This window comes from Pan paniscus, chromosome 9 (assembly GCF_029289425.2).
Source record: "Pan paniscus chromosome 9, NHGRI_mPanPan1-v2.0_pri, whole genome shotgun sequence".
Lineage (NCBI taxonomy): Eukaryota > Metazoa > Chordata > Mammalia > Primates > Hominidae > Pan > Pan paniscus.
Genome location: NC_073258.2, coordinates 118,023,401 through 118,049,148, shown reverse-complemented (window position 1 = coordinate 118,049,148; position 25,748 = coordinate 118,023,401). Strand labels below are relative to the sequence as shown.

At 46.4% G+C, this 25,748-nt stretch overlaps 1 protein-coding gene across 40 annotated transcripts in view; it reads right to left on the bottom strand.

The window, feature by feature from the left end:
- Positions 1–25,748, bottom strand: part of CEP164 (centrosomal protein 164) — a 98,243-nt gene that overhangs the window by 66,270 nt on the left and 6,225 nt on the right. For 12 of the 40 annotated variants that reach the window (XM_055094881.2, XM_055094884.2, XM_063608276.1 and 9 more), the window contains exons 1-4: positions 20,132–24,193; positions 12,677–12,754; positions 9,678–9,780; positions 4,068–4,179 (exon numbers count right to left, since the gene is read on the bottom strand). In XM_055094881.2, the coding sequence (XP_054950856.2) occupies positions 4,068–4,179; positions 9,678–9,759 (194 nt within the window). In that variant the 5' untranslated portion in view covers positions 9,760–9,780; positions 12,677–12,754; positions 20,132–24,193. Of the gene's footprint in view, positions 1–4,067; positions 4,180–8,167; positions 9,032–9,677; positions 9,781–12,676; positions 12,755–13,557; positions 18,828–20,131; positions 24,204–25,748 lie in introns of those variants that run through there. The other 28 variants (XM_063608272.1, XM_034933775.3, XM_063608279.1 and 25 more) reach the window with 13 other exon arrangements.

Here is a 25,748-nt window from a genome sequence, read left to right as displayed (position 1 = left end):
TTAAAATGATCCGTTGTTATTTTTTGCCCTTGGATTGACTATTTTTTTTAATTGACAATTTTTTAATTGATAATATTTCTAGGCTGGGCGCTGTGGCTCATGCCTGTAATCCCAACACTCTAGGAGACCAAGGCAGGCAAATTGCTTGAGCTTAGGAGTTCAAGACCACCCTGAGCAACATGGCATAACCCCATCTCTACAAAAAAAATACAAAAATTAGCCAGGCATGGTGACATACACCTGTAGTCCCAGCTACTCGGGAAGCTGAGGTGGGAGGATCGCTTGAACCCAGGAGGTAGAGGGTGCCGTGAGTCATGATCATACCACTGTACTCCAGCCTGGGCGACAGAGCAAGACTCTATCTCAAAAACAACAACAACAACAACAAACCAACTTCAGTACTGAAAATGGAATAAAAAATTGTCCTTATTTGCAGATTACATTTTTCTACAGGGTAAATATGTCCTAGAGACATTTAAAAAAACCTAAATACTGCAAATGAAAACAGACCATGTTCATGCGTTGAAAGTATTGTTTAAGATGTCAATTTTCCCCAAATTGATTTACAGAGTCAACTCAAGCACAGTAAAAATCCTAATAGGAAACTGACAAGCTATTCTTTTTTTTTTTTGAGATGGAGTTTCGCTCTTGCTGCCCAGGCTGGAGTGCAATGGCACGATCTCGGCTCACTGCAACCTCCACCTCCCGTGTTCAAGCAATTCTCCTGCCTCAGCCTCCCGAGTAGCTGGGATTACAGGCATGTGCCACCACGCCTGGCTAATTTTGCATTTTTAGTGGAGATAGGGTTTCTCCACGTTGGTCAGGCTGGTCTCGAACTCCCAACCTCAAGTGATCCACCCACCTCGACCTCCCAAAGTGCTGGGATTCCAGGCATGAGCCACCGTGCCCAGCCTTGGAAACTGACAAGCTATTCTAAAATTCATATGGAAATACAAAAGACGTAGAATATGACTTTGAAAATGGAGAACAAATTTGGAGGATTTACCTTTAAATGATTTCAAGATTTATTATAAAACTACAGTAATCAAGACAGAACAGTACTGGTGTGAAGACAGACAAAGAGCTCACTGGAAGAGAGCAGAGGATCCAGAAACAGCCCTCACTTCATGGCCAATTAGGAAAATATCTAAATGTCCTTCAATATAAGACTAGTCAAATAAATCAAGATTTTTGAAAATTGTGCTACATCTCTACACAGGAAAGTATGCAGCTGATACAAGAATGAGTAGGCCTACACAAACAGACAAAGAAGAACAGTGTATATAATAAAGTGCGTATGTTTAAAACCAAACCATTGTTGGGGAGGGGGTGCATACATGTGTATTAAAAGAGTCTAGAGAGAATTTACCAATTAATAGTAATTACCCTTAGGAAAAGAAGAAGGTTAAAGGTGGGTAAAGAAGAAGAAGGGTAAAATGTATATATACCTACATTTTAATGACTCATTTTATTTGTTTTTGAGACAGGTTCTCTCTGTCCCGCAGGCTGAAGAGCAGTGATGCAGTCTCGGCTCACTGCAGCCTCAACCTCCCAGGCTAAAGCGATCCTCCTAACTCAACTTCGGAAGTAGCTGGGACTAAAGGTGCATGTCATCACCCCCAGCTAATTTTTGAATTTTCTACAGAGACAGAGTTTTGCCACATTGCCCAGACTGATCTCAAACTCCTGAGCTCAAGCAATCCTTCAAACTCGGCCTCCCAAAGTGCTGGGATTACAGGTGTGAGCCACCATGCCTGGCCAACTTATTTTAAAAAGTGAAAAATAGGCCGGGCGTGGTGGCTCACGCCTGTAATCCCAGCACTTTGGGAGGACAAGGCGGGCAGATCATGAGATCAGGAGTTCAAGACCAGCCTGATCAACATGGTGAAACCCCGTCCCTACTAAAAATACAAAAATTAGCCCGGCGTGGTGGCACACGCACGTAATCCCAGCTACTCAGGAGGCTGAGGCAGAGGCTGCAGTGAGCCGAGGTTGCAGTGAGCCAAGATTGCGCCATTGCACTCCAGTCTGGGCGACAGAGCAATACTCCATCTCAAAAAAAAAAAAAAGTGAAAAATAATTCACACTCTCCTCACAGGATAAAAAAGGGTGTTAGCCACCACTAACAGGTATATAAAGGCAGCTGGCATAAAAGCTGGTATGCAGCTGGCCCATAACCAATGACAGTTTCCTTCCATCCATCAAGCTAGGTACTGGAAACAGAATCCACTCCTATAAATTCATCCTACAAACATGACCAGAAGCCCTCAGCACCTCAAACATTGTGTAAAGTCCTGACAAATTTACTTCAATAGAGGTGGGAGAAGGTTAAAGGAAAGGCGGCTAAAAAGATCAAGAGAACAGGCCGGGCTCTCACGCCTGTAATCCCAGAACTTTGGGAGGCCGAGGCAGGTGGACAACCTGAGGTCAGGAGTTTGAGGCCAGCCTGGCCAACATGGCGAAACCCCGTCTCTACTAAAAATACAAAATTAGCCAGGTGTGGTGGTGCATGCCTGTAATCCCAGCTACTCGGGAGGCTGACGCAGGAGAATCGCTCCACCTCCAGGAGGTGGAGGTTGCAGTGAGCCGAGATCGTGCCATTGCACTCCAGTCTGGGCAACAAGAGCAAAACTCCATCTCAAAAAAAAAAAAGATCAAGAAACAAGAAGGCTGCCACATGAGGAAAAGCTAGAAGGACTGTGATTCTTCAGCTAACAGTAAGGCGACAACTGTAATCACTTTGAGCTATGGCCAACACAGTGAATGGTATGAACAAGAACAGGATGATTACGCCTTGTCTACAAAATTGCACAAAACCAGCAGAAGAGGGGACCCCTAAGATACCTGAGGACCAGTTTGGGATAAGCATAGGGAAATACCAATCTAAGGTAGGAAGTAAATTTATGGCACTCACTTTAGGGAGACAAGCTGGAGAGAGCTCTATGCATGTGATTAGGAAGAGCAATGCAAGACAGGAGGACAGAGCAGACATGGAGAACATGGAGAACAGTGTCACCACGAGCAGGGAGCACTGCAGTCCTCAGGAGAAGGAGGGAGACAGAGGCAGTGACATGGCTCCTTCTAGCTCCCCAACCTTGGCCACTCTGTCTTTCCTCTCCATAAACCTCTGTTTCCCTGAGACAACCACTGAGTGAATCACTGAGTGAATCACTGCTCCTTCCAACCGAAAGAGCTCTAGCCAAAATTGAAAATATCAATGAATCCATGAATGTGAACCTATTCATGAATAGGTTACATCAATTCAGATATGGCAGAGCCAAGTGTTCCCAAGGGACACAGAAACCCTTTGCTGGTCTGCATGGCCTCACTGCAAACCTCTTTAACATCAACATCCATTTTATTTTATTTTATCTTTTTAAGTAGTAGTTTTATTTATTTACTTTGGTTTTGTTTTTTGAGATGGAGTCTCGCTCTGTCACCCATGCTGGAGTGCTGTGCCGCAATCTCAGCTCACTGCAACCTCCGCCTCCCAGGTTCAAGTTATTCTCCTGCCTCAGCCTCCTGAGTAGCTAGGACTACAGGTGTGCACTACCACACCCAGCTAATTTTTTGTATTTTTAGTAGAGACACGGTTTCACCATCTTGGCCAGGCTGGTCTCGAATTCCTGACCTCAAGCAATCCACCCACCTCGGCCTCCCAAAGCACTGGGATTACAGGCGTGGGCCACCGTGCCCGGCAAGACCAGCATCCAACTTAGACGTGCTAAGGAGGTAAAGTTGTCACTTACAATATCAGTCTGCAAGGAGTAACAACAACCCCTCAGCACATCCTAAACAGATGCTTGTGCTAGAGAACCAGACCCAGGGCAGTAGCCCCTGTGGCCTTGGATATAAGCATTGAACCCCATCCTAGGGACCAGGGACCGTTCAGTCAGCCTACACTGAAGCCTGAAATAGCAGGCAGCATAGCAGAGGGGTGGCACAGTACTGTCCCTGACTGTACAGGATAGGCTTGGAAAAGCTGGCCAGTTCAAACCGATCTCCAGTATTAGCTTCCCTCTGCCTCTGCTAGGCCAAGTCAGTGGCCGCACCCCCTGCTGACTTACCATGGTTTCCACTCTCCAGGCAGTGGGGCCACGATGCCCTCCCGCGCCAGCCACATCAGTTCTGGTTCCTTGATGGGATCAATACCAATCTCCCGGGCAAATTCAAGAATTTCTGCAAGGAGAGGCAGAGGTGGGAAAGTAAGAGAGATGAAAAGAAGAAAAAAACTCACAATCTTTTTTCTACTTTGTCTTTTCTCTCCATCAATGAGAAAATCGTATTCTTTAAATTATAAACAATAAACATATATAATTGTTTCCTTACAATTTACAAATAGTACACTTGAATCCAAGCATGCTATCTCCACACAATGATATAATCTGAAGCCAAGCATTAAAAACGCAAAAAATAGGCCAGGTGCCATGGCTCATGCCTGTAATCTCAGCACTTTGGGAGGCCAAGGCAGGTAGATCATGAGGTCAGGAGTTCGAAACCAGCCTGGCCAACATGGTGAAACCCCATCTCTACTAAAAATACAAAAATTAGCCCAGCATGGTGGCGCGCATCTGTAATCCCAGCTACTCGGGAGGCTGAGGCAGGAGAATTGCTTGAACCTGGGAGGAAGAGGTTGCAGTGAGCCGAGATCACGCCACTGCACTCCAGCCTGGGCAATGAGAGCAAGACTTTGTCTCAAAAAAAAAAAAAACAAAACAGGCAAAAAATAAAATAAAACCAAGACTTCATTCCAGCAGGGGCCTCAGAGGGAAGAACCCCCAAACCATAGGCAGAACCATCCAGGATGAGCACAGCCTTACCAGAAGGTAGTAAGCTCTCCCAAGATTTGCAAAAGCTTGGTGCAAAAGCACTCATCATTCAATCAACAAGCATGTACTGAACAACTACAAGTGACTAAGCTCCTTGAGGACGTTACAAAGACACAATTAGAGTACAACCCAGGTGACACGTGCTGTAATGAAGACATGTCCTGTATGCTATGGGAGCAGAGAGAAGGCAGTGATTGATTCTGCCTAGGGGCAGGGAACTATCTGAGCTGAGAAAGTGGATGATACTCAAGCAGGCTGAACCCCCACTCACTGAACCCTCCCTTCCATTAAGGGAGTTGCCTCTTTTTCAATTTTACAATATATTATGGACCCTAATACTTTTGTTCTGGCTGGGTGCAGTGGCACATGCCTGTAATCCCAGCACTTTGGGAAGCCGAGGTGGGAGGATTGCCTGAGTCCAGGAGATCAAGACCAGCCTGGGCAACATGGTGAGAACCCATCTCTACAAAAAATATGAAAATTAGCTGGGCATGGTGGCATGTGCCTATAGATGCAGCTACCCAGGAAGCTGAGGTGGGAGCTTACATTCTAGTAGAAGAGACAGCCAGCAATGAGCCTGAGAAGGTCAAGGCTATACTCCAGCCTGGGGGACAAAGCAAGACTTCATCTCAAACAAACAAACAAACAAACAAAAATTTTGTTGTACTCTGGAAATCAAGAATTTCAAAAAGCTCTTTTGCCACAAAACTGAAGGACAATGGAGATATATGTACTGACTTAAGAGCTATCTCAGCCAGGTTCATGCCTGTAATCCCAGCACTTTGGGAGGCCAAGGTGGGCAGATCACTTGAGCTCAGGACTTTGAGACCAGCTTGGGCAACATGGAGAAACCTCGTCTATATAAAAAATACAAGAAGTAGCCAGGCATGGTGGCATGTGCCTATAGTCCCAGCTACTTAGGAAGCTGAGGCAGGAGAATCGCTTGAGACAGGAGGCAGTGGTTGCAGTGAGCTGAGATCCCACTATTGCACTCCAGCCTGGGCGACAAGAGTGAAATCCTGTCCAAAAAAAAAAGAGCTATCTCATGCACAGGAAAAAAGATAAATGAGATAACCGTTTGAACATGTCACCAGAACCCCCAGAAATGATTAAATAAATATTCAAATGACATCAATGCTTAAGCTGGTAATAGCCCAGGCCAGAAGGGCATCACCAATGAGCCATCTCAGTGGAAAATTTGGAGGTTGACATACCTGGGAACTAGGAAAGAAAAAATATTTTTTCAAAGGACTGCCTGGAACTTGATTGGCCAGAGACTAATTTATTCATTTTTCACAAATATTTTTGAGTGCCTCCTATGTACCAGTCACTATGAGCCATGAATAAGAAAAAAACTAGTCACTGCCATTATGGAGCTTACATTCTAGTAAAAGAGACAGCCAGCAATGAAGTAAACAGATAAATATACAAAAAATTAAAGCTTCTGATAAATGCAAGAAGGAAGTAAATGAGGTAGGAGCTAGAGAACATCAGGGTGGAAGAGCATTCCTTTAGAAATGATGGTCAAGGAATCGAGCTATTGCACTCCAGCCTGGGCAACAAGAGTGAAACTCCATCTCAAAATAATAATAACAATAATAAAAATTATGGCCAAGGAATGCCTCTCAGCAATGTTGACAGTTAACTGAAACCTGCATAAGTGAAAGGAGCCAGCCATGCAGAGCACTGGAGAAAGAGCATTCAGGCAGAAGAAGCACAGGTGCAAAGGACCTGTGACAACCAGTAGCTCTGGGGACTGTCAGAAAGCCAGTATAGCCAGGTATGGTGATGCACACCTGTAATCCCAGCACATTGGGAGACTGAGGTTGGTGGATTGCTTGAGCCCAGGAGTTCAAGACCAGCCCGGGCAACACGGCAAGACCCCATCTCTACCAACAAAATACAAAAATTAGCCAGGCCTGATGGTATGCACTTGTAGTCCCAGCTACTTGGGAGGCTGAGGTGGGAGAATCACTTGAGCCCAAGGGGTCAAGGCTTCAGTAAGCCAAGTTCACACTACTGCACTTCAGTCTGAGTGACAGAGTGAAACTCGGTCTCAAAAAAAAAAAAACAACAAACAACAAAAAAAGGCCAATGTGACTGGTAGAGAGAGCCAGGTCACAGAGCCCTGCAATCCCATCAAGGGTGTTATGTTGAGTATACTGGGGATGGGGGGGTACTAAAAGCACAGCCCTGACATGATCTGCTTTATAAACAGTAAGGCTAATTAGGAAGCTACTGAGATAGCCCAGGAAGAGAAAATGGTGGCTTGAGGTTAGAATGCCTACACCTGGACTGGGCCGAAGAAAGTTTTTATAAACATCCTTAGAAAAACCTTTGACTCCATTTACAACAGCAACCAAATGTATACAAATTTAAGAAATAGGCCATTCATGGCTAGGTGCAGTGACTCACACCTGTAATCCCAGCACTTTGGGAGGCCGAGGCAGGTAGATCACCTGAAGTCAAGAGTTCAAGACCAGCCTGACCAATATGGTGAAACCCTGTCTCTGCTAAAAATACAAAAATTAGCTGGGTGTGGTGGTGTGCACCTGTAGTCCCAGCTACTCGGGAGTCTGAGACAGAAGAATCACTTGAACCTGGAGGTTACAGTGAGCCCAGCTAATGCTATTGCAGTCCAGCCTGGGCGACAAAGCAAGACTCCGTCTCTAAAGAGAAAGTAGGAAAGAAAGAAAGAGGCCAGTCGTAGTGGCTTATGTCTGTAATCCCTGCACTTTGGAAAGCCCAGACAGGAGGATCACTTGAACCCAGGAGTTCAAGACTAGCCTGGGCAACACAGTGAGAGCCTATCCCTACAAAAAAATTTATTTTAATCAGCCAGACACATGGCATGCACCTGTAGTTCTAGCTACATGGGAGGATCACCTGAGCCCACGAGTTCAAGGCTGCAGTGAGCTATGATGGAGCCACTGCATACTAGCCTGGGTGACAGAGTAAGACTGTCTCTAAAAACAAAAATATGGAAAACAAAAAAAAAAAAACACCCTATGCTATAAGCAAAGTCCAGCATTTAACATGAGATCCATGTATTCCTAGAGATGCAAGAATTGTGAACCCTGCTCTCAAGTCCATGAACCACCTGAATTATAAGCAAACTTTGTATGCCTAGATCATAACTCGTCAGAATTTCAAAGAAACTTTCACTCCAAATAATTGCATAGTGCTTCAAAGTGCAGGCCCTATGGCCAGGCACAAGTGGCTCATGCCTGTAATCCCAATCCCCTGGGAGGCCAAGACGGGGAGATCACTTGTCAGTTTGAGACCAGCCTCGCCAACATGGCAAAACCCCGTCTCTGTTAAAAATACAAAAAAATTACCCAGGCATAGTGGCACGCATCTGTAGTCCCAGCTACTAGGGAGGCTAAGGCAGGAGATTCACTTGAACCTGGGAGGCGGAGGTTGCAGTGAGCAGAGATCCCGCCACTGCCCTCCAGCCTGGGCGACAGAGTGAAATTCCATCTGAAAAAAAACAAACTAACAAAAAAAAACAAAGAACAAAGTGCAGGCCCTAGAATTTGAATACCTGGAGGTGGATTCTAGCAACACCACTTAGAATAGAACTGTATATCCACAGGAAGTTAATCTTTCTGTGCCTTGATTTCCTCATCTGTAAAATGGGGATAATAATAGTACCTAACTTATGGAGTTGCAGTGAGGGTTGAAAAGGTAATACATGGGCCAGGCATGGTGTCTCCTGCCTGTAATCCCAGCACTCTGGGAAGTGGAGGTGGGAAGATCACTTGAGGTCAGTTTGAGACCAGCCTGGCCAACACTGCAAAACCCCTTCTCTACTAAAAATACAAAAATTAGTTCCCCAGGTGTGGTCGTGGGCACCTGTAGTTCTAGCTACTCAGGAGGCTGAGGCATGAGATTCGCTTGAACCCGGGAGAGAGAGGTTGCAGTGAGCCAAGATCATACCACTGCATTCCAGCCTGGGTGACAGAGTGAGACTCTATCTCAAAAAAAAAAAAAAAAAAAAAAACAAAGGAAAAGGTAATAAGGTAATACATGCAAAGTGCTTAAAACAGACGCCGGCACATAATAAGTTATGTTGTTATTGTTATTAATAATGTTATTGTTGTTTAAAAAAACACTGATCTAAGTTCGTGCTTAGGAAATTGGGTTTCCCCTGGTCTCAGAACACACTGTATTTTGATACCCCCTACTATGTTTCCATTTAAATCTAATCACTGCTGTAACCCAAAGACAGCAAACTTTTTCTGTAAACAACCGGAGAGTAACTATCTTACCCTTTGTGGGTCATATACCTCTATTACAGCCACATATCTCTGCAGCTGTAGCATAAAAGCAGCCACACACAATACATAAACCATTATGGCTGTTTTCCAATGAAGGTGTATTTACAAAAATAGGCAAGTAGCCAGGCAAGGTGGCTCACGCCTGTAATCCCAGCACTTTGGGAGCCGGAGGCAGGCAAATCGCTTGAGGTCGGGAGTTCGAGACCAGCTTGTCCAACATGGTGAAACCTGTCTCTACTAAAAGTACAAAAATTAGCCAGGTGTGGTGGTGCACGCCTGTAATCCCAGCTTCTCGGGAGGCTGAGGTGGGAGAATCGCTTGAACCTGGGAGGCAGAGGTTGCAGTGAGCTGAGATCACGCCACTGCACTCCAGCCTGGGCAACAGAAAGAAACTTAAAAAAAAACAGGCAAGAGGCCAAGGTAGGCTCACATTTGATCTAACCCGAATATACTAAGCAACTCTGTACATGTACCATACTTTGCACTGAAAGAATAAAAATAAACCAGACAATCCCTGTCCTCAAAAAACAAACACAATACACCACAGGCCTCTTCACAGACTTGTTACCTTGCTCACTAGGAATGTAGGTCTCATCATAATCTTCTTCCAGAACCAGCTGATCTCCTATGCGGAGGGGTCGTCCAGCCATGACTCATCTGGGCTCAAACACCTAGATCCCAGAGACCCCCACCAAAAGAGAAAAATCAGTGACCAAGGTTAACAGGGGAAAAGTTGGCACTGGGTCATGGAGCATCTGGGTCAAACCAGACCCTGCAGAGCAATTTGGCCAGGGCCTTCCCAGGCGCCAGGTATAGTGGAGGGTGAAACCAACAACTCAAGGCTCACAGGCTCTGCGCCTGGCAAAGGTCTCCCAAAGGCTTGATGAACACCTGGTGAACCACAAAACATCTTCAAGCCTGGCTCTGTCAAGAGTTTGACTTTGTGCCTCCCCCAGATAGAAGAAACAATTATAATACAGAACCACCAAGTAGAAAATCCTAGTGACACCAAAATAACCAGCAGCACAGACCCCCATACACCAGCACATCTCTGTGGCACACCCCCATCTCAACACATATTCCTATCTGGATGTCCCGATTCATATCCAAAATGCCCTCAGGAAGCTTACAATCCAGTGGCGGGAACGACCTCAAGAGCAGCAGAAGGCAGAAGGGAAAAAAACTTCCTGTTCTGAGAGTGCTAAGATAAGGGCAAAAAATTTCCCCAAAAAAAGGAAGGAAGGAAGGAAGGCTGGCAAGAATTCTGATGGGGGAGAAAGGCATTCTAAACAGAGGGAGCATCTTGCACAGACAGGTGTTCCAGAGTGGGGATACCAACATGTGTGACCGGCTGGTCACAGAGAGCCTTGTAGACCGTGCTAAAGAGCCTCCACCCTGTCCTACACCAGAGGGGAGTCACTGAGGGCTCTGGTGAAACAAAGTATCACAGGGTGGCCTTTTTTTAGGACAAGAATTCTAGCAAGACTGGCATGGCTGGATTGGAGAAATGAGAGACTGGTGTCAGGAAAACCACCTGAGGAGGCTGCTGCCCAGGGGCAAGATGATAAGGACTTTAACTAGGGCAGAAGCAGGGGAATGAAGAAGAAACAGTCAGAACAGACCCAGTGATGTTAAGCTTAACAGGACCAGGATATGGGGGAAAAGTGGAAAGGAGCTACATCCCTTCAAAATTCACATATGTATATATTTTATTTTTTATTTTATTTTATTTTTTTTTACAGAGATGGTGTCTCACTATGTTGCCCTGGCTGGTCTTCAACTCCTGGGTGCAAGCGATGCTCCCGCCTCAGCCTCTCAAAGTGAGAAAAATACACATATTGCAGCCCTAATCCACCATGTGACTGGTTCTTTAGGAGGTAATTAAAGTTAAATGAGGTCATTAAGGTTAAATGGCCTGACAGGATTAAAAGGAGAGGAAGAAAGGACCAGGAACCAGGGCAGCAGATGGGGCCCACTGTCTAGTGGCTTAGATGTCTCTCTTTACCATCTGAGGACACAGCAAGAAGGCAGCTGTCTGCAAGGCAGGAACCAGCAACAGACCTTGATATGGGCCTTCTAGCTTCCAGAACTATGAGAAAAGAGATTTCTGTTGTTGGAGCCCCCCAGTCTACGGTATTGTGTTACGGCAGCCCAAGTGAAGACAGAAGTCCAGCTTGAATCCAAGGTTTCTAGCTCCAGGGATGGGGCGGTGCCAAACTCTTCAACTGAGAAGCTGGTGCACTTCTAGAATTGCTCCTCTCTTCCCACCCCTACCTCAGGACCCCAGTTCCCACCAACTCTCCCCATGGCAGCTCCCATGCTGCAGCCTGATGAAGCAGGTCGCCTGGGAAACTGCTGCCACACACAGACCTGCTCAGAGCACCTCCCCAACCTGCAGAGCAGTTGGCCACACCAAATGTGACCAACTGGAGTCTGGAGCCACAAGTCCTGACCTCTCCAGTCCCCACTTCCTCAGAAGCTGCCACTGTTCCTCCTGGAGCAGCAAGGATGAAACGGCCCTCTTCAAGCAGAAAGGCCCAGCCATTAAAAACGTCAGGATCTGGGAGAACGCATCAAGCCCAGGCAGCCGTGGAAAGGCTGGAGGACACACCTAAACATGTGGAACCCCATTGCCAGACGGCCAGGGCCAAATCCATATCCCCCAACACTGGGTGCCCTGGAGGTTCCAATCCTGCCCACCCACCACCTATCAATCCACCCTTTCCCCCAGGCCCCTGTCCTCCTCCCCCAGGAGTTCCCCAGGGCAATCCAGCTTTCCCCCCAGGTGGGGCCCCTCATCCTGTGCCACAGCCAGGGTATCCAGGATGCCAATCCTCGGGTCCCCACCTTCCTCCATACCCACCGCCTGCCCCTGGAATCCCTCCTGTGAATCTCTTGGCTCCTGGCATGGTCAGACCAGCAGTGATAGCGGACAAGAAGATGCAGAAGAAAATGAAGAAAGCTCATAAAAAGATGCACAAGCACCAAAAGCACGGCAAGCATTCCTCCTCCTCTTTCTCCTCCTCTTCCAGCAGCGATTCTGACTGAATACAGGCCCTGGACCCTTCCCCCAAGTCTCACCAGTTCTGCTCTCCCATCAAGCTTCAGATGCCATGTTGTACTGGGGGAAAGTAGCCCTTGTGCTCCCCCCACCCCACCCCCAACCTGAGCCTCACCCTGCTGTTGAGCCCTGAATGGCTAGGGAAAATGGGAAGAGGATTGCCATGGCCTGGCCATCTTCTTGCTGCTTGGATAGATCAGATAGCTAATGAGTTTAGCAGGGGAGCTATTTTTTTGAAGATGATGAACTAAATATTGAAGACAAGTTTGAGATCTGTAAAATGTGATTTTTTTTTTACTTCTGCTGATAATACTTGTGATTGGGGAGGTTTGTGGAAATTTAATGATGATTAGAAACCTCTATCTTTTTTGTAATGTTGGCATACTTGGGGAATTTAGTGGCAAATACATTCCCCAGCAGGCCTTTTGTTGGTTGCACTAACTGCGTTTGCTGGGAAGTAGAGTCCGTTTGGTCGATGAGCTTTGACCGTCGTTTTGGAACCTTACCTCTCCTCCTTAGCCCAATATACTGTCTCAGGTCCTATTCTCATTCTCCAGCTCTCAGTCCAAATAAAGTTATTTCTCCTGGTTAAAAAAAAAAAAAAAAAAAAAAGTCAGGATCTGGCCTAGAAAGGAAATGGCTGGATCTGGAGACTCTGAACCTATTCCAAGGTTCCTAGAGACCCCTGACAAGCAACAAAGGATCCATCAGGGACTGCTTACTATGGCCCCCCTCTGTACCATGACAGCTAACAGGTGGGCAACAGAGGAGTCCTGCCTTAGGACCCACAAGACATGGTTCCCTTTGTCAGTGCACTGAACCCGAAGGGAGCCAGCTTCTGCCCCTCATTCCCACCGTGCCACCTCCAAGCAGGAAGAAAACACCAAAGGAAAAGGGCTTCTTTCAACAGTACATAAGCTGAAGTGGGAATGTGCTCCCAACCCTCAGAAGAACCCGTAACGTCCTGCAGACATGTTGCCCCACTGTGCTACACACACAGTCAGAGGCGACGTAGGCCTGACCACTGCTGACGAAAAAGCTGAGCAGAAAAGGACCAGGAACCAGGGTGGCAGATGGGGCCCACTGCCTGGTGGCTTACAGAGTCACCTGAATCTTTAATCCTCTTAGGGAGAGGAGAAGAGAAAAGGAAAGGATCCACAGGCAGGGAGGGCCCAATGGTGGCCTGAACATTAGGGTGAATAAGCACTTCCCAAGCATGTGCTCTATACGACGTACTATCTTAACTACCTCAGAGAATTTGAGAAATTCTGCATTTGAGAAATGTCATCCCCTAGATGCATCCCATCTCCAGAAAGCACAGGACAGGTAGTCTCTGTCCACATGGCAACAAGACTAATTTGCTATATACATAATGATCCATATTTACCTTTTTTTTTTTTTTTTTGAAACGAAGTCTCAGTCTGTCACCCAGGCTGGAGTGCAGTGGCACGATCTTGGTTCACTGCAACCTCTGTCTCCCAGGTTCAAGCTAGTCTCTTGCCTCAGCTGCCCGAGTAGCTGGGATTACAGGCACCCCCACTATGCCTGGCTAATCTCTGGATTTTTAGTAGAGATTAGATTTCACCACATTGGCCAGGCTGGTCTCAAACTCCTGATCTCAGGTGATCCACCGGCCCTGGCCTCCCAAAGTGCTGGAATTACAGGCAGGAGCCACCGCACCTGGCGATATATTTAACTACTTAAAGATCAGGAAAACTCTGGAAAATCTGAATTCATGGATCATCCAAATTCAAATAAATGTTCTGCCAGAAAAAAATTAAAATATGGGTGGGTTGTATTCTACCTTCTTTCCTTACCTTATCAGGCTCTAGAAAAGATGTGGGCAAGGACAGGTCCAAAAGGCCAATGAGTTAAAGAAAAAAGGAACGTGGGAACAGAAGTCATATCTATTTGTCTGTATGTAGTAGCAGGATGGCTACTAAAGATCATCTACTCATTCGAGGAATATTTATTGGGCACCTACCACGTGCATTTATTTCTAGGCGCTAGAGATGCAACCGTGATTAAAAACAGATTCAGCTGCTGCTACTCTTGAGCTAGTCTGGGAAGGGAGGGAGACAAACCAATCAGTCACAGAGAAATGTATAATTAGAACCGAGGGAAGTGCTCTGAAGGAAATAAGCCTGATTTAGATGATGCCTACACTGAGAACTGAAGGATGAGTAGGTATTCACTAGACAAAGAAAAAAAGGAAAGCGTGTTCTAACAGATGCATGCAAAAGTCCTTCAGCAGAAGGCAACACGAGGCAAGAAGCAGCACAGTTGGAGAGGATGCTGGGGAGGCCAGTGGGAGCCAGGCCATGCAGACTTGCCCTTTATCATAACAGAAGTAGGGCTGGGCACAGTGGCTCACACCTGTAATCTCAGCACTTTGGGAGGCCAAAGCAGGAGGATCGCTTGAGCCCAGGAGTTCGAGACCACCGTGAGCAACATAAGACGACCCTGTCTTACCCTGTACAAAAAAATTTAAAAATTAGCCAGGTGTGGTGGTGTATACCTGTAGTCCCAGCTACAGGGGAGACTGAGGTGGGAGGATCACTTGAGCCCAGGTGGTCAAGGCTGCAGTGAGCCTTGATTGTGCCACTGCACTCCAGCCTCAGTGACAGAGCAAGACCCTGTCTCAAAAAAGAGAGAGGAATGGAAGCCAGGAAATAGTTTTTCAAGATACACATTTTGAAAAACTACTCCAGAAGCTACTAGGAGTACACCCTAAAGCGGAGGCCAGACTGGAAAGAAGAAAATCAGGGCTGATGCAGAGAGATAAGGTACAAAACCATGAGCTAGGCTAGGTAAGAGGCAATGGTAACCTGAGTTGGAGTGGTAACAGAGGATGAGAAGTCTAAGAATGCAGCCCTTGGGCCAAGCACTGTGGCTCACACCTGTAATAACAGGGCTTTGGGAGGCTAAGGCAGGAGGATCAGTTGAAGCCAGGAGTTTGAGACTAGCTGGGTCAACACAGTGAGACCCTGTCTCTACAAAAAATTAAAAATATCAGCCATGCATGGTGACACACACCTGTAGTCCCAGCTACTTGGGGGGCTCAGGTGGGAGGATCCCTTGAGCCCAGGAGTTCAAGGCTACAGTGAGCTATGATAACACCACTGCACTCCAGCCTGGGTGACAGGGCAAGACCTGTCTCTAAAATAAATCAATAAATGAGAATGCAGCCCTTAGATCTGCCGTGGCAAACAAATAGGACATGTCCTACTATTTTCCTCCAGGCCTAAAACTGTGAAGGACATCACTACTCAATCATGGCACCCTAGACATGGCCTCAGAACCCTCAACATTGTTCACTATGTAGCAGTTACCAATAGATGAGATGAAATCCAGTGAGATCTACTTGCTGCCTAGCCTGAGACCTTCTGTGAGCCAGAGTTGGGAGGGGTCACCCAACTGCACTCATGCATCTCCTACCAATCTCAGAATCAGGCAAAAAAGGAGTGGCTCACACATTTCCTCCAGGAAGCCTTCCCGGCCAATTTCATCCTCTCCTGTCAACCCAGAACCACCTTAGCACTGAGCTCATAATTTTCATGTGTTCCCAGACAGATTTCTCTCAATATTATTTTTTTTCTTTCTTTCTTTTTGAGACGGAGGAGTTTCGCTCTTGTTGCCCAGGCTGGAGTGCAATGGTGCGATCTCGGCTCACTGCAACCTCCGCCTCCTGGGTTCAAGCGATTCTCCTGCCTCAGCCTCCTGAGTAGCTGGGATTACAGGTATGTGCCACCACGCCTGGCTAATTCTGTATTTTTTTAGTGGAGATGCGGTTTCTCCATGTTGGTCAGGCTGGTCTCGACCTCCTATCCTCAGGTGATCCACCCGCCTCGGCCTCCCAAAGTGCTGGGATTACAGGCGTGAGCCACCGTGCCTGGCCCATATTACTTTTTTTATGAAAATGTGTCTTCTTACCTCTCCTGTTAAACCACAAACTTCTGAGGGCCATGTCTCCTCCTCTGGAATTTTCCAACAAAGCCTAAAATAAGCCTATGTAAGCTGTCGGAGCTCAGTTACTGCTGTAACTGCTAATATAAAACCAAGGAATAGGCCGGGTATTGTGGCTCACACCGGTAATCCCAATACTATGGGGGACCAAGGCCTAGGATCACTTGAGCCTAGAAGCTCAAGACCAGCCTGAGCAATATAGTAAGACCCTGTCTCCACAAATATATATATATATTAGCCAGGCATGGTGGCGTGCACCTGTGGTCCCAGCTACTCGGAAGGCTGAGGCAGGAGCTATGTGATCAGATGGAAAGGAAGACAGAGTTACACAAAGAGTGTAAAGTGGGGAGGCAGAGGTGGGAGGATCACTTGAGACCAGGAGTTCGAGGCTGCAGTGAGCTATGATTGTACCACCATACTCCAGCCTGGGCAACAGAGTGAGACCCTATCTGAAAAAAAAAAAAAATACACCAGCAATCTCAGAAGCTAGGAAGACCCGCAGTAGTTTTGGTCCACCTTCCTTCCCATGCTAAAATTTTCCTCTGTGCTTCCAGTGACAGGCAGCATAGTGGTCAAAGTACCAGCTTTGGAGACAGAAGACCTGGATTCAAATCCCAGCTCTCTCACTTAGCAGCTGTATGACCTTAGGCAAGGTGCTTCACCTCTCTCAGCCTCAGTAACTGCATGTGTATAATTAAAACAATCTTAATAAAAATCAAAAAGCCTGAAAGTAAAATGAAACAACACTTATAAAGTGCCTAGCACAGTCCCTGTATACAGAAAATGTTACACAAATTTAGCTAGTATTACAGATTCTATTTTCAATTCCATAGTTAGATAATTCTTAACTATTAGAAGGTCTAATAGTAAGCCAATAATCAGGTTCTAAAAAAATGTTCCCTGGTATCTCAAGTCTGCCTTCTGCTCATCCAGGGACACCCTAGGATTCTCTAGCTAAGGTAGGCTAAGTATTCCCAGTTCTCTTCCATTCAGTACATATCGTTTCCCAGTCCTTCAATATTGTGGCTACCTTGCCCTGTACTTTGTCAGCATAGCTAGAGTTTTGCACATCTGCACACTAACAGAGAATATACACTCACAGACATAATGAGGGTTCTCTGTATATTTATTTCTTCCACCCTGCTCCAACAATTACAAAGAAGGTTGACCACAGAAAAGATTGACTGGAGAAGGTAAAGGGGAGAAGGTGGAAGATGTCAGAGTTGATTACGCAGTGGTAATGAGCAAAGGCTTTGGAACATTCTTGGCTTTCAATCCCAGCTCTGCCTCTTACTAGCTGGACAGCCTCAGTTTTCTCATCTATAAAATGAGAGTACTAACAATATCCATCACAATGTGTTGTGAGGCTTATATGATTCAATACATGTAAAGTGCTTAAAATATACTAAGGTCTCAATAAATGTTAGACATTACATTATTATGACTGCTATTCACATATTTTAAAGGGTTTATTCTACCTTGCTCCAAAGGACATATCCAGCACCAGGCAATATAAGTTAAGGCCATTCAGACATTAAGTAATCACTTTTTCTTTGCTTTTTTTTTGAGACAGAGTATCATTCTTGTCACCCAGGCTGGGGTGCAATGGCACGATCTCTGCTCACTGCAGCCTCTGCCTCCCAGGTTCAAATGATGCTCCTGCCTCAGCCTCATGAGTAGCTAGGATTACAGGCGCCTGCCACCACGCCCGGCTAATTTTTGTATTTTTAGTAGAGATGGGGTTTCACCATGTTGGCCAAGTCTCGAACTCCTGACCTCAGGTGATCCGCCCGCCTTGGCCTCCCAAAGTGCTGAGATTACAGGCGTGAGTCACCGCGCCAAGTAATCACTTACTGAACACCCACCATGGGCCAGACATTGTGCGACGTGTTAGGGCTACAAACCTGATTACACATGGCCCTGAACTTGAGCTCAGCCTACCTGGAAAGCCAAACATGTAAACACATGACTACAAAATGTGTTACATGCATTAAAGGAAGTAACATAATGTATAACAGAACACAAAGGTAAGGGCAAATAATCTTAGGAAGATCAGGGAAAGCCTCACAGAGTAGAGGACAATTGAGATAGTTCTTGAAGGATAAGCAGGTGATCCCCAGGATAAGCGGAGTAAGGGAATTCACGGCAGAGGAACAACATGCACAAAGGCAAAAAAGAAGAAAAGCATAAGGTGGGTGCAAATAATTAATTATGAAAACAAAAGCTTATAGCCACTGAACACTTCCTATGTTCCAGGAACTGTACTGAGTGCTCTATATACATCATCTCACTTCATCCTCTCAGCAAAATAGAATTATCTTCACTTTTCAAATAAGGAAACTGAGGCTTAGCAAAGTTAAAAAAAAAAAAAAAGAAAAAGGCCAGGCGCAGTGGCTCACGTCTGTAATCCCAGCACTTTGGGAGGCGGAGGTGGGCGGATAATGAGGTCAGGAGATCCTGACCAGCCTGGCCAACATGGTGAAACCCCGTCTCTACCAAAATACAAAAAATTAGCCAGGAGTGGTGGTGCCCACCTGTAGTCCCAGCTACTCGGGAAGCTGAGGCAGGAGAATCGCTTGAACCCAGGAGACTGAGACTGCAGTGAGCCAAGATCGCACCACTGCACTCCAGCCTGGGCGACAGAGCAAGACTCTATTTCAAAACAAACAAACAAAGTTGCCCAAGGTGTCACAGCTAATAAACGGTAGAGCAGAATATGTAAGTATCCATGTCTGACTCCAAAGCCCAAACTCTTAACCATTCTGACATGACCAGGGTGCAAGGGACAGTGGGAGGAGTGGCAAGACAGAGCTCTAGAATGAAAGGCAAGAGCATATTATAAAGGGCCTGGAAGAACTGAGGCTCTATCCTGTAAATGATGAGGGGACATCACAGGATTTCACAAAGGAGACTGGCATGATCAGATCTGTAGGTCAGACAGACGATTCTAGCCAAGAATGGTGATGCATGCCTGTAGTCCCGTCTACTCAGGAGACTGAGGTGGGAGGATGGCTTGAGGGCAAGAGTTCGAGGCTGCAGTGTACTAGGGTCACACCAGTGAATACCAACTGCACTCCAGCCTGGGCAACACAGCAAGACCCTGTCTCTAAAATAAATAAATGATTCTGACAGCTGCATAAGAACTAATTACAGGGGGACAAGAACTGAGGCAGAGAGACCACTTAGGAAGTTATCCTGAAAGCACAAGCAAGAAATTACGAACTAAGTCAGTGTCTGTGAGGATGGAAAGGAAGCGCCAGATTCTAGGGGAATTAAGAGGCAGAATACAGGACTTGCACTTCGGGAGAGAGGAGGGAAATCAGAGCACTAAAGCCAGAACACTGTGACTATCATTTCTAGATGTGTTCATTTCTATGGCTCCAATAGGCAGCCCCACCTACTACACTGCCTAGAAGACAGGGCATGTCCGACAATGTTTGCTGTATTTATTAGATGAATAAATTAAAGGGACAAACTTGGCTGAGTGAATGGTGAAGCCCTTCACTGAGATAAAAAATACAAGAGGAGAAACAGATCGGAGGGACCGGGGAAGGCTGACGATGACAGTAAGCAGGTCTGAGCTCAGGAAAGAGGTCTGGCTGGAGTAGTTTGGCGAGTCAACGCTGAAAAGCTGATTACGCAAGAGATGGAGTGCGCCGAGTAGAAGGGAGGGCTTTCTACTGCAAAGGACTGAGGAGAACGGACAGGGAGTCGCGGAAGCCAAGTGAGGAGAGCGGTGCCAGAGGTAGAGGGACATTTTTAAATCCAATGCAAGCAAAGGAAAAAACAAAAAAGCTTTCCAACTTTCCCAGCTGGCCAAAGATGGCATAAGATTGGGCTAGCCCCGGATTTGGACCCCGCGGGGAGCCTGCCACAGAAGTATCCCAGCAAGCTTCGGAAGGCCTGGCCTCACTCGCCAACGACGAACAGAGCAAGCAAACCAGCGCCGCGTGCCCAGTGCCCCTCTTCCGCGTCCCGACCCGCTGCTCACTCACCCACCAGACCCCCAGCCCGGGCCCGGTGGCCCGCTCAGGAGCCGGCGAGATTTCAAACGGAGGAACTGTCGCCTGGCAGTCCGATTTTCACTTCTTCCCTCAGTCCCCGCCCACACTCGAGCGCATCACGCTCGTTGGCTCGAGAGCGTGCCTCGGGTCCCCCGCCACGCTCGCTCCCTTCCCCGCCGCCCAACCCCTCCCTCGATGAGGTCCTCAACTATCCCCCACCCCGGAAGGCTCCGGGCGAGGCTCCGGCCGAGGCTCCGGGCGAGGCTCTGGGCGAGGCGCAGCTCCCCCAACGCCACCCAACACCCACCCGCTCCCCCCAGCTTCCAGGGACGCCGGGGTGTTGCCCTGCAGCGCGCAACAAACACTTCCGGAAAAGGTACCGCCTAGCAACCGGGAGTCCCGCCTCCAGCAGGAGCCAATAGGTCGCCGGCTGAGAGCTCTGACAATGGATTGGCTCGAAGTCCCTTTGGTGCACGCAGGAGCTCTGTCCGTTTTCCGTTGCACGATCGGAGTGTAGTTTAAGATAGATAATGGGAATCCGCAAGAGGTTGAAAGAGTGTAGTTTAAGATAGATAATGGGAATCCGCAAGAGGTTGAAAGAGTGTAGTTTAAGATAGATAATGGGAATCCGCAAGAGGTTGAAAGAGTGTAGTTTAAGATAGATAATGGGAATCCGCAAGAGGTTGAAAGAGAACCTCACCGGCTGGGCGCGGTGGCTCACGCCTGTAATCCCAGCAATTTGGGAGGCCGAGGCGGGTGGGTCACCTGAGGTCAGGAGTTCGAGACCAGCCTGACCAACATGGTGAAACTCCTTCTCTACTGAAAAAAAAAAAAAAAAAAAAAAGAGGACCCCGAGTTTAGACGTGAGGATTTCTGCCAGGACAGAGAAGGACTATTCAGAGTATTTATACTAATGTGAATTATCTAATTATCTAATTGATCATTTGTTAGGAGTATGATTAACATCAGGTGAATAATACAGTGGTCATCAATAATCAACCCATTGTTACTTTAATCAACAAAACAAATGTGAATGTAAGGTAATGGAGTCGCCTCCACTCCCCATCTCTCCCCGCAAAAGCTGGCTCTCCTGTGCTCCTATTAAACCAGTAAGCACCTGACCACGAGTTAAACCTATTTTCTACTATCCATCTTTTCACCAAAGCCCAGGGTTCAGTTTGTATGTCTGCAAGATGGGGATAGTAATGTCTGTCATAACTATTTCAAAGAGTCTGTTGAAGAAGAAAAAAAGTGACACAATGTGTAGCTCCTCCACACACCCTGTCGGGCAGAAAGGTTGCTACTAATATAATTCCGAAGAGTTTTAGTTTTGCTTGCACGGAGGGCAAATCTTCCTTTCTCTCATATATCTCCAACCTCCTAGAGAAGTTAAGAGGGGCAAAGACAGTTCTGGCCATTACATCAATAGGAAAACTGAGAAACAGACAAATACAGATGCTGCTAGTTGAGGAGGAAAATGATGAGGCCAAGCTCATAGAGCCGCTCCTGATAGGTTCTAGAGATGTAGCCGACTCAGGATAGTCCCAGTGCCACTCAGAGGCTGATTCCAGGATGAGAAACTCAGATTGTTGGAATATACAGAGCATATTCCTTGTGAAAATTATCAAAATCAAAATAGAGTCATTTGTTTTAAAACCCTGACAAATGGAGCCAGGGAAGACCATGAAGAGAGGGTTCTCATGCATGAATACCTGATAACAAAAACTATCGACCGGGCCTGGTGGCTCATATCTGTAATCGTAGCACTTTGACGGGCACAGTGGCTCACACCTGTAATCCCAGCACTTTGGGAGGCCAAGGCGGGTGGATCACCTAAGGTCAGGAGTTCGAGACCAGCCTGGCCAATATGATGAAACCCCCGTCTCTACTAAAAATACAAAAATTAGCTGGGCATGGTGGCACACGCCTGTAGTCCCAGCTGCTCAGGAGGCTGAGGCAGGAGAATCACTTAAACCCGGGAGGTGGAGGTTGCAATGAGCCCAGATCAAGCCACTGCACTCCAGTCCAGCCTGGGCGACAGAGCAAGACTCCATCTAAAAAATAAAATAAAATAAAAATTCCTACTTGAGCCAGGCACAGTGGCTCATGCCTGTAATCCCAGAACTTTGGGAGGCCGAGGCAGGTGGATCACCTGAGGTCAGGAGTTCAAGACCAACCTGACCAACATGGAGAAACCCCATCTCTACTAAAAAATACAAAATTAGCCAGGCATGGTGGTGTATGCCTGTAATCCCAGCTACTCGGGAGGCTGAGAGAGGAGAATCGCTTGAACCCAGGAGGCGGAGTCTGTGGTAAGCCAAGGTCTCGACATTGCACTCCAGCCTGGGCAACAAGAGCGACACTCCGTCTCAAAAAAAAAAAAAAAAAAAAAAGTCCTACTTGCCCAGCCTCTATGGCATGTGTATACCTATTGCAATGCTACTTCTAAATAAATATCACTTTCTTTTGGAGTTTCCCTCTCTGTTATTTAGATTGACGTCATCATGTTTAAATTTAAATCCTTCTGCAGCAGTTATGCCTATACTTCCTTTATTCTTACTGTAAATGACAAATCATCGTCCCCTTTCCTCTCCATCTTCTTTAAAAGTCTTGGCCGGTCACAGTGGCTCACACCTGTAATCCCAGCATTTTGGGAGGCCGAGGCAGGCAGATCGCCTGAGGTCAGGAGTTTGAGACCAGCCTGGCTAACATGGTGAAACCCCATCTCCACTAAAAATACAAAAGTTAGCTGGTTGTGGTGGCAGGCACCTGTAATCCCAGCTACTCAGGAGGCCGAGGCAGGAGAATCACTTGAACCCAGGAGGTGGAGGTTGCAGTGAGCTGAGATCTCGCCATTGCACTCCACCCTGTTTGACAAGAGCGAAGCTCTGTCTCAAAAAAAGAAAAAAATAGGCCAGGCGGCGGTGGCTCACACCTGTAATCCCAGCACTTCAGGAGGGTGAGGCAGGTGGATCACCTGAGGTGAGACGCTCGAGACCAGCCTGGCCAACATGGCAAAACCCTGTCTCTACTACAAACATAAAAATTCACTGGGCGTGGTGGCACACACCTGTAGTCCCAGCTACTTGGGAGGCTGAGGCAGGAGAATCGCTTGAACCCGAGAGGCAGGGGTTGCAGTGAGCCAAGATCACGCCACCGCACTCCAGCCTGGGCGACAGAGTGAGACTCTGTCTCAAAAATAAATAAATAAATAAATAAGTAAATGTCTCACTGAGGGGCCAAAGGGACCAGACTGGGAAGGAATTCTGGGCTCACCAGCTCATCTACCACAAACCTGCACAAAACAGGGATTCAAAAAACCATTTGTAGACTTGGTCCCTATATCTAAGAATTTGCAATCTTTGCAATCAATCTGGTTTTTTGTTTGTTTGTTTGTTTGCTTTTTGAGATACAGTCTTACTCTGTCACCACCATGCCAGGCTAATTTTTGTATTTTTAGTAGAGACAGGGTTTCACCATGTTGGCCAGGCTGGTCTTGAAATCCTGACCTCAGGCGATCCACCCACCTCGGCCTTCCAAAGTGCTGGGATTACAGGCATGAGCTACCACGCCCAGCCCTGTTGATTTTAATTGCCATCCAAATGCTTAACTCTTGTGCCTTAGCATGGGTTCCTTGCTCTCTCATGGGAAGAGCTAAAAAAATAGGAGACACTATGGGATTAGCAGGATTACCTTCACACAAATCAACAATTTGCATTTTATCAGGTTTCCCCATAGGTTTGTACTCAGAAATGCAAGCCAATTTATAAAATGCCCCCAAGGCAAACATAATTTAAAAAGTAAGACTTTGGGGGGAAAATAACAAAAATGACACACAAATTTTTTTTTTTTTTTTTTTTGAGAGGGAGTTTGTTGCCCAGGCTGGAGTGCAGTGGTGCAATCTCAGCTCACTGCAATCTCTGCCTCCTGGGTTCAAGCGATTCTCCTGCCCCAGCCTCCCAAGTAGCTGGGACTACAAGCATGTGCCACCACACCTGGCTATGTTTTGTAGTTTTAGTAGAAATGGGCTTTCATCATGTTGGCCAGGCTGGTCTTGAACTCCTGACCTCAGGTGATCTGCCTGCCTTGGCCTCCCAAAATGCTAGGATTACAAGCATGAGCCACTGTGCCCAGCCTGACACACTAAATGATATACCAGTAATATACCCAATGAGTGAAGAAGAGAGAGAGGACTTCACTCATAGGTTATCTTCTACAGTAAGGATGAATATTTAGGGGTCATATTTCAAAGATGGGAAAGAATTGATGACAAAATTTTTCCCTACTCCTAGGTCAGAAACCACTATTAGAACTTTTTCTTACAACTCAACAGCCAAAACAAGAGGAAAAAAACCAAATAACCGGATTTTTAAAATGGGCAAACTGCCTTAAAAGACATTTCTCAAAAGAAGATATACAAATGGCCAACAGGTACGTGAAAAAACGTTCAACATTACTAACCATGAGGGAAATGCAAACCAAAACCACAATGAGATACCACCTTATTCCAGTTAAAATGGCTACAATAAAGCAGACAAAGGAAAACAAAAGCTGGTGAGGATATGGAGAAGAGGGAATACTTAAAATGTTGGTGGGACTGTAAATTAGTACAATCACCATGGAAACTGTATGGTGGTTCCTCAAAAAATTAAAAATAGAACTACCACACAATCCAGCAATCCCACTACTCAGTATATATCCAAAGGAAATGAAATAAGTATGTTAAAAAGATTTCAGCACCCCCATGTTAACTGCAGCATTATTTACATTACCCAAGATATGCAATGAACCCAGCTGTCCAACAACAGATGAATGGAAAAAGAAAATGTGGTATATATACACAATGATATAACATTCAGCCATAAAAAAAAAAATGGAATCCTACCATTTGCAACAACATGAATGAACCTGGAGGACACGGTGTTAAGTGAAATAAGCTAGGCACAGAAAGACAAATACCGCATGATCTCAGTCATGTGGAATTAAAAAAAAAAAAAAAAGTTGATCTCATAGAGAGTAGAACAGTGGTTACCAGATTGAGGAAAAGAGAGCAGAAGATGGGAAATGGTTGGTCAATGAGTATAAAGTTACTATTAGAAGGAATAGGCCGGGCACGGTGGCTCATACCTGTAATCCCAGCACTTTGGGAGGTGGAGGTGAGTGGATCACTTGAGGTCAGGAGTTCAAGACCAGCCTGGCCAACATGGAGAAACCCCGTCTCTACTAAAAATACAAAATTAGGCCAGATGCGGTGGCTCACACCTGTAATCCTAGCACTTCGGGAGGCTGAGGTAGGCAGATTGCCTGAGCTCAGGAGTTCGAGACCAGCCTGGGCAACACAGTGAAACCCCGTCTCTACTAAAATACAAATAATTAGCTGGGCATGGTGGCGTGAGCCTGTAGTCCCAGCTACTTAGGAGGCTGAAACAGGAGAATTGCTTGAACCTGGGAGGTGCAGGTTGCAGTGAGCCGAGATTGCGCCACTGCACTCCAGCCTGGGTGACAGAAAAGACTCCATCTCCAAAAAAAAAAAAAAAAAATCTATCTATATACATATATATATAAACACACACAAAATATGCCAGGCGTGGTGACACATGCCTATAAT